Genomic DNA, 9,109 nt, shown 5'->3' with positions numbered 1-9,109 from the left:
AAACAGAGGAGTGTGTGTGAAAGTGCGTGTGCTTGTGTGCGTGAATCTTGATAAAAATTTTGAATCGCAAGTCGCAAATAGATCATGAAATCTGTTTTTCCACTTTTCCACGACATTATTTGTAAAACATACAAGAAAAATACCAGAAAAGGTGTGTTTTTTTATTACCACCGGTCTTAACTGGACAAAAAAAACACAGTCGAGGCTAAGTAATTTACATGTTAAATACAACAACACTTTAGCCCCTTGGACTTAGTTGTTTAGCCCAGAGAATTCTCTGGGCTTATCTTTTTCAACAGATTTAAATCTGTGCTTCGAAATCAATTTGTTCGTAAATTGTTTAGAATTTGTTTAAAAACATCAAAACTAATGTTTGGAATGACAAATATTATTTTAAATATTTATTTAATAGTTAGTTAAACTTTTTTTTTTCAAAAACACACAAGAAAACCCAAAAGCGAAAAATATAACAACTTTCCCTTCAAGCAAGAAAACGGCGTTCGGAAAAGACACTCCGACCTCCGAACGAGAAAAGCGGGGTTGCACTCACACACTTGAAACTTTTTGTGTGTGAACACAAAGTCGAAGGAGAAATAGTGGTGAAAAGTGCAAAAAGGAGAAATAAAGAAGGAAAGACAATGGCAACAAAATGACATAGCGCCATTTTGTTATTTGTTGCATTGTCTCGCGTGTCGTGGCTCGTCATAAATTAATTTTTATTTTTATAATAATGTTAACAAATTGGAATATTTCAACCAAAAATAAAGGTAAGCATTGCTGAAATGTAGCATAGCAATTTTCTTGTTAATAATTAATCATTTTATGTTTTTCGTAGGTAATCTTCTCCGGCATTAAACCACCACCAACATTCAACAGCTACATAATTATGCAATAATTTGTTGAATTATATGGAAGGAAGATCAAACACCACTCCAGCCGCTGGCCAGTAGAGGATATATCAACAGAAAATTATCAAAATATGTTTTTGTTTGCGAAAATAAAATGAAAACATTTTAGTAAAAAAAAAAATAAATTGTGTTCTTTTTGTTGGTGCAAGTGGCTTCAGGTGCCAAACGTCATTCCTTTTTTCGATTCCTTTTCTGGTAGGCTTTCGCTGATCCGCCTCGGGTCCGACTTCGGCTCATTTTTTGTCCTGTTAAGCCCGGTGGTAATAAGAAACACCTAATGTCTCTATTCAACGTTGCATAAGTGCCTGGCTACACGGTGATTTTTCAATCGCCTAAGCAGTGAGTTTGTAGGCAAGAGGGATTAGGAGTGAAGGGAGAAGATGCTCACGAAGGGAACTGAAAGCCACCGCATGTGATTTTTCAATCGATTGAAAAATCACTGTGTAGCCAGGCACTAAGTTTTATGAATAAGGTGAAGTGAAATTGATAAACATAATATTCTTTTACACAAAAGCGTTTTCAAAACACTTCGAAGTAAAAGTCAATTAAAATCTAACAAGTCCAGATTTAGATGAATGCTTAGATTAGATTTAAGAGCCTTAACTGCGTTGGCTAATTTTGCAAAAGTACATAATAAAAAAAATTTTATTCTCTCTGGAAAAGTTGTTTTGTAAAAAAAGAGTAGGTATACAACCACACAACAATTTTGCTTCTATAAAGAGTATTAGTAGCAAAATCGTTTCATTTCCAACAAAATCGTATTACGTCACTGCGGATGTCGATGGGATTTTTTGTCATCGGTTGTCATTGGTATGGTATAACTCATAACCATTGAATAATTATTACAATAATTATAATCATTCAATACTGTTAACCAAATAAAAATATTTACGAAAAAAATATTTTTTGTTTTCAAAAAATAACCGCTTTCTATTATCGAATACACAAACCAATTTAAACTGAGCTACATGTACAGCGGCTTCCTAACAAATTCACTCACTTTCTAAACAAACTTTTAACCACAACCAACTTCGCATCTTTTTTCACTTTTTGTTTTCATTTTGACACCACTTCATCAACATCAGAGAAAAAATATAAAATTTGTGAAAAAATATAATTTTTTGTGAGAAATAGTGCAAAAAATTGTAGTTTTTAATTCAATCATTTGAATTATATTATGACTACAATGGAACCCCAACAAAATAAAACCTGGGATTTATCTCTCTACGAATTGCAACGCAAACCCCAAGAAATTATAACAGATTGTACAGAAATTGCTGTATCCCCACGGAGTCTCCATTCGGAACTAATGTGTCCAATTTGTTTAGACATGTTGAAAAAAACAATGACCACAAAAGAATGCTTACATCGTTTTTGTTCCGATTGTATTATAACTGCATTACGATCGGGTAATAAAGAATGTCCAACATGTCGTAAAAAATTAGTCTCCAAAAGGTCACTCAGACCCGATCCAAATTTTGATTTACTAATTTCGAAAATTTATCCTTCTCGTGAAGAATATGAAGCAATTCAAGAAAAAGTCATGGCTAAATTTAATCAAACCCAATCACAACAAGCTTTAGTCAATTCGATTAAAGAGGGTATAAAATTGCAATCACAAAATCGACCGACTCGATATCGCAAAGGTGAACAAAGCGATCGCGAGCATAGGGAACATTCCTCCCATCACAACAACAATAATAACACTTCAAATAGTGGAAGTGTTCAGCAGCAAAATGTTGTTGTTGTTGGAGGAGCAAGTGCATCTTGCAATAATCGAGTTAATAATGACGAAGCTTCTGATCAAAGGAATGCTTCGAATCCACCTTCGGTGCGAAGTACTCCGTCGCCAGTTCCATCGAATAGTAGTAGTAGCAAACCGAAGCGGGCAATGTCAGTGCCAACTTCGGAAAGGTCTGAGGAATCGGAGAGTGATAGTCAGATGGATTGTAGAACGGAAGGGGATTCGACTATTGACACGGAAGGAGAAGGGTCATCGGAGTTGGGAATAAATGATGAGATAGAATTGGTTTTTAAACCGCATCCGACTGAGATGGCGGGAGATAATCAATTGATGAAGGCATTGAAGGAGAATTGTGTTAGGTATATTAAGACGACGGCTAATGCTACTGGTAAGTTGGGTCTTCTTCATACTATAATTAGTGAAGTGTTGTAAGATATACCTCGGAATCAAGGGAAAGTCAATGAATCTTTATATAAACTTTGGAATTGGGTTTTTAATAGTTTATAGAAAAATGTTAAACAAAATTTTTTTGTCCGCTCTTAACTTTTATATACATATAACTAGCTGACCCGGCAGACGTGCGGCGTCCTGAGCCCTATTGCACCAACCACTTTGAAATTTGCATTTTGCAACTTTGCGAAACAAGTCTTTTCTGCAAAGTAAAAGTAGTGTAAAGTGTTTCACCAAAAATTTAAAGTTCCCCACTTTGCTATTTTTTAAGTTTTTTTTTGCAAAGCAAAATGTGCGGGCGTTGCACCAACTAAAAGTGGAACTTTGCGTAATTTGAAAATTTGCAAAGTAAAGCGGTAAATAGATTTAATTTCTTTTTGTTAAAAAAGGTTGAAATCTTCTTTTTATACTTAAACAACGATATCTTTTGAAATTTTATTGTACTTTACTTTATCATTTGTTATTTTTTTGGTTATAGTTACTCAGACTGTTGCTTTACTGCAATTTGTTTATTAAAGAAGAAAATAATAGAATTTTTAATATCAATATATCATTATTTTAACTTTAAATTGCAATCATTCATTGAATGACGCATAGTTTTAAATAAGGTGGTTGGAAATGCTTAAGAAAGGAGACCCTCTAACCTGCGCCAACTACAGAGGAATCAGCCTCCTTAACATCGCATATAAGATCCTCTCTGCCGTACTATGTGAACTTCTGAAGCCGTTCGTCAACAACCTGATAGGGCCTTATCAGTGTGACTTTAGACCAGGAAAGTCCACCATCGATCAAATATTCACATTACGGCAGATCTTGGAAAAAACCCAGGAACAACAAATCGATACCCACCACTTGTTCATCGATTTTAAAGCCGCGTATGACAGTATATACAGAGATGAATTGTATAGAGCTATGTCTAGTTTTGGCATCCCTGCAAAGCTCGTCCGGCTGTGCAGGATGACGATGGAGAATGCACGCTGCTCCGTCAGAGTCGGTAAAGACCTAACCGAAGCGTTTGATGTCGAAAAAGGTTTTAGACAAGGCGACGCACTGTCATGCGATTTTTTTAACATCGTTCTTGAAAGAATTATACAGAACTCAAACGTCAACACCAGAGGCACCATCTTTCAAAAGTCCGTTCAGCTGCTTGCATATGCCGACGATATTGACATAATCGGAAGAACTCAGCGTGATGTCAATGGCGCTTTTGTAAGCATTGAAACGGAAGCGGCAAAAATGGGTTTAAGGGTCAATGAGGGCAAAACCAAGTATATGCTGTCGTCAAAAAAGGACACACAACACCGATGCATTGGACAATTTCCTCTTTGCAAATTGGAGTTGGGTACAACAGAATTTGCAAAGTTAAAGTGCAAAGTGGTTAGTGCAATAGGGCCCCGCTCTTCTGATGGATAGCAAAATGATATCATTTTTACTTGCGATATAGGTACTATATATCAAGTTATGCATTCGTACAAAAAAAAAAAAGTTGAGATAACATTTTTCCATGACATTACGATGGTAGACAATGCCAAAAAAGTGGGTCCCGGAAGTCCGTCTGTCTGTCTGTGTGTCTGTCAGTCTGTCAGTCTGTCAGTCTGTCTGTCTGTCTGTATAAGGAGCTACAGCCCAAACGGATGGACCGATTAATGTCAAACTTGGTATGTAGCGTTATTCTGCGACTCTCCAGAGGGGTTTTTGGAATTAATTTTTTTGGACCAAAAATAACGGTACTTGTCATATACCGATTTTAGTAAAATTGAAATATCTCGAAAACGGGTCTAACGATTTTGTTTAAAAAATTCAAATGTTAGTTTTAAGCTAAGGTCTATCTTTCAATGAAAAATTTTTTTTTTTGAAAATCATTATTAACGGTACCTGCCATAGAACCGTTTTTTTCAAATCCGATTATCTCCGAAACTGCTTATTCGATTTCAACTAAACTTTTTGTGGAGAAGCATTTATATAATTTAAATATAAGCCAAAAATAAAATTTTGAAAAAAATAATTTTTGGATTTTTAAAAAAATTTTGAAATTTTTTTTTTGAAAAATCAAATTTTCGAAAACGGGACATTGAACTTTTTTGAAATTTTGTTTTTAGATGTTGATTAGTGATTTCTACCAAATGGCATACCAATTTTATTTTAAAACTTTTTTTCCAAAAAAATATTTATAAAAAATTAGTTTTTTAAAAAACGGCTCTAACGATTTTGAAATTTTTTTTTTCTAAAAATGCATGTTAATATATCAATCAAAACTGCATACTTGTTTTGGAGGGCAATTTAATTTCAGATTTTATTTTATTTAAAAAAAAAACGAATTTTGTTTTTTTTTTCCAAATTTCTATATAAAAAGTCTTAAAAATTTAAGCAACTTTAACTCTAAGAGCAAGTTCGTGCGACCCAGTCGTGCATTTTATTTTAATTCAATTCAAATTTTGGGTGAGAATAGTACAGTACAAAATAGTATGTAGCTACTTTATCTTATGAAATATTTGAAATAGAGTGAAAAAGGTCATTGTTTTTTCCACTAAATTGATGCATGATTAAGAAGGTATATAAGAAGGTAATAAAACTTTACATGCGAGTATGGTATAATCGTCAGACACGATTTTCATAAAAATTAACAGTTTTGTATGTGCTTATGTTCACTCGGTACCAGTCACATTTCTTAACGTGTTCGTCCGAACTTTAAATTCCATATAATATTGCGCAATATCCTTTGTAAAAACGCAAATTTTCAAATGCGACAAATTTCAATTTATGATGACTATCGATCCAAACTAAATTTTTTGCACGCTATGCAATTTGTGTAAAAATTAATTGCACACTACATTGTCTTGTCACAGTTTGTCACAGAGCCAAAAAATTCCAGGAATATCAGCATTTAATTTTAAAGTTTTTTTGCTGCAAATATTGCTCATTCAATCTACTGTGATTTCTGTGGTTAGAAATGATTTTTAGATTAGATTGATTTTTATTATTTCATACTAAACAAATTTTTGTTACACATAATAATTGCAAAGAAAATCTATAAGGCATGGCTTTGACAATTTTCATATTTTAAAATTTATATTTAACAAGTTATTCACAAGTTAAGGCTTGGCCACACTGGAGGGTATGCGGTAGCGGTACGGGTAGCGGTGAGGGTACTTGTATGAAAAAATTCCAAACTGACACATCAACGTTCAGGTGTGGAATTTTTTTAGTACAAATATCGTTACCGCTATACCGCATACCCTCCGGTGTGGCCAAGCCTTTATAGTATCAAAAAGATATACATATTTATATATTTAAAATCACAATTAATTATCCTGTTTCTATATGCAAGAGAAATTTTACAAAATTTAAAAAGTTTATCTACCTCCATTTCACTTACATATAATTTCTTCTTCAAGTAAGATTTTTTCCAAAAACAATTCTTCTAAATTCCATTAAAATGGTTAGAAATGATGTTTCGAATACTTTTTATTCACCAATCTTTTCGAATTCGATTCAATTGAAATTTTTACGGTTAATGAACCCCTCACCATCTTTTTTGCAACGTGGCTACTTGCTGCTAACCCAGATTAGTGCACACAACGCTATTTTTTCGTAGCTGTGAACGGAGCCAACATACCATGGCACTTTCATTTTTGTCCGTTAATTTGTTTTGTTGTTTTTATAGTCACTCTGCTATGTTTATTCAAAAAAGGAACACGAATCCAAAAAAAAATCCAAGATCATAAACATCGGTCCAGAAGTTCTTGGTGTAACAATAAAATTAAGAAGATTTTATTGAATATTGCATTTTTTAACTCAATTTTTTATTTACATATTTTCCCATTTGACGTTTTTTACTTGCTCTGAAGGGCAAGTATTGGTTTCGTGTAGAAAAAAAATTTGTCATGCCGTCCTTTTATCTGTGCGTGTGCGCGTGTATGCGTCCATCTGTCCATCGAACAAGGGCCTAAATGGATGGATGGATTTGCTTTAAACTTACAACTGTGTTTTTAGTTTTTCTCAACAAATTCGGAGAACGGAAATATTGCGTTGCCGTTTTTCAAAAATTGACATATTCAAAATTTACAGACATCATTAAAAAAAAAAATGTAAAATGTAAAAACAAATTAAAAATAAAGTCTTAAAAAATTTTTAAATTAAATTTTTTTTTAACTTTCCATTTTTTTTCTGCACATTAAACAAAATCTTAAATTTCCAATTGATATTTAAGATAAAGTACTTTGAACTACAAGAGCAAGTACGTGCGACCCAGTCGTGCATTTTATTTAAAATTTTATTAATATTTTTAATAAAAGTTTTTGATATTTAAAGATTGAAATTGTGAATTAAAATGAAAATGTTAAGTTTTTTTTTTAACTTTTCTTGTATTTAAGTTTCAATTCTTCCATGTTAAAAGCAGAAACACAATCTCGCTTTGCCGTCGATTTTGACAACTGCCAAAAGTTCCACCATACGAAATCTGTGTAACCTCTCACAATGACGCTTCTCCTACGTACGTTTTTTTTGACAAACGTTCAGCTTAGCTGAACTTTTGCTCACTTTCTGACATATTTCAAATTTATCAGACATAGTTACAGTCACCCACATAATTATTGGGCCAACTGCAGAGACCAAAAATAACAGGCAACCTTTATTTTCAATCGGTTTCTCTCTGAGAGTTACCACATTACTTTAAATAGTTTCGGGTAAGGTTTGAGATTTATTTTTAATTTTTTTTTTTAATTGTTGTAATCGAGAACGGAAAACAATTTTTTTTAAGTTTCTTCTTTGAGCTTTTATACAGATTCATTGACTTCCCCTGGATTCCGAGATTTTACAAATTTAATGCTTTACGGCACTCTACTAAATGGATAAATAAGTGATATTAATAATTTTGTTTCTTTATTTCTAGTTGATCATTTAAGCAAATATTTAGCAACTCGAATGACATTGGATCTGGGATCAGATTTGCCCGAAGCATATCGCATGATTAACTTTTGCATTTACATTGCCCCACAGCCACAACAGTTGGTTATATTGAATGGCAATCAGACGTTGCATCAGGTCAATGACAAGTTCTGGAAGGTAAGTCAAAAGGTATATTCGATTGGAAGTCTTCATTATTGTCATTGTATAATATTAAAAAAAAGTAGGAATTTATTGATTTAGAAAAAGGTGATGAACTGTCTGCTTGTCAGGAATTTTCTTATTTTAACCATACCTTCACTTAGACTGATATCTTCAGCCTCAGCTTTCTTAATCTAACTATCTTATAACCATTTAATAGATTTGATGCTAGATAAATTGCAGGAGAATTGCAATTTGACTCCTAAATAAATTTCAATCTTCCCCACTAAGGCCTGAATTGAATCTAAAGACTAAACTAATTTAATTATTTTGCATCATGTAGTAGCTGAGTGAAATTAACCATAATAATTTTTGTACTTGCAGGTCAACAAACCAATGGAGATGTATTACTCATGGAAGAAGTCCTAGGGACCATTGAATCGCTCTCAACAGAAATGAGTGCATTTTTGTCGTATTTATCCATCATAATATAATTATAATATTATAATAAATATTAAGAATTAAGAAAAGAACAAATTTGTAAACAGAAATAATTATTATATCAATTAAAATTGGATGTCATTTTTCTTCTGCTTATAAATGTAATCAAAATGTGTTTTACAAATAAACACATCATATTATACTAATCTAATATATATATTCGATAACCTATTAAAGTGAGACCACAATTTAGGAACTCAATATTTGTGTTTTTATTACATTTTTCCTCAATTTAAAATGTTTTATAGTTAATGGGAAGAAAAAATTATCAAGCAAACTCTAAAGTAAAGAGCTCTTAACGATGTTCAAATGTAAGTACATGGCTTTGAGTCGACATAAAGATGATGAGTGTCGATATTCGTTTGTCCTCTCCATGGTTAACCTCAGTCTTAAGAATTGATATAAGACAAACAGTCCTGTCGAGATATCCGTTTGGAAGCAGTTCCAAAACAAGAATGGA

General features: G+C 32.7%; 1 protein-coding gene across 2 annotated transcripts; it reads left to right on the top strand.

Annotated features, from left to right (window-relative positions):
- Positions 1 to 1,961: 1,961 nt before the first annotated feature.
- On the top strand, positions 1,962 to 8,850 carry LOC129915571 (E3 ubiquitin-protein ligase RING1). 2 transcript variants are annotated; one of them, XM_055995179.1, is made up of 3 exons: positions 1,962 to 3,040; positions 7,994 to 8,166; positions 8,533 to 8,850. In XM_055995179.1, the coding sequence occupies exons 1-3, from the start codon at positions 2,086 to 2,088 to the stop codon at positions 8,575 to 8,577; spliced, it is 1,173 nt and encodes a 390-aa protein (XP_055851154.1). In that variant the 5' UTR covers positions 1,962 to 2,085; the 3' UTR covers positions 8,578 to 8,850. The 2 variants fall into 2 exon arrangements, with proteins under 2 accessions (XP_055851154.1, XP_055851153.1); XM_055995178.1 differs by having other exon boundaries at positions 7,994 to 8,178.
- The last annotated feature ends 259 nt before the right edge of the window (positions 8,851 to 9,109 follow it).

The sequence above is a fragment of the Episyrphus balteatus genome, chromosome 3 (assembly GCF_945859705.1).
Source record: "Episyrphus balteatus chromosome 3, idEpiBalt1.1, whole genome shotgun sequence".
In the NCBI taxonomy this organism is placed as follows: domain Eukaryota; kingdom Metazoa; phylum Arthropoda; class Insecta; order Diptera; family Syrphidae; genus Episyrphus; species Episyrphus balteatus.
This window is presented reverse-complemented; position numbering and strand designations above follow the sequence as displayed.

What these genes read in the sequence shown, in the direction of transcription:
- LOC129915571 (XM_055995178.1), top strand. Translation starts at nt 2,086, where the DNA reads ATGACTACAATGGAACCCCAACAAAATAAAACCTGGGATTTATCTCTC. An exon ending in GACGACGGCTAATGCTACTG is followed by an intron (nt 3,041 to 7,993) that starts GTAAGTTGGGTC and finishes CTTTATTTCTAG; the next exon opens with TTGATCATTTAAGCAAATAT. An exon ending in TCTGGAAGGTAAGTCAAAAG is followed by an intron (nt 8,179 to 8,532) that starts GTATATTCGATT and finishes TTGTACTTGCAG; the next exon opens with GTCAACAAACCAATGGAGAT.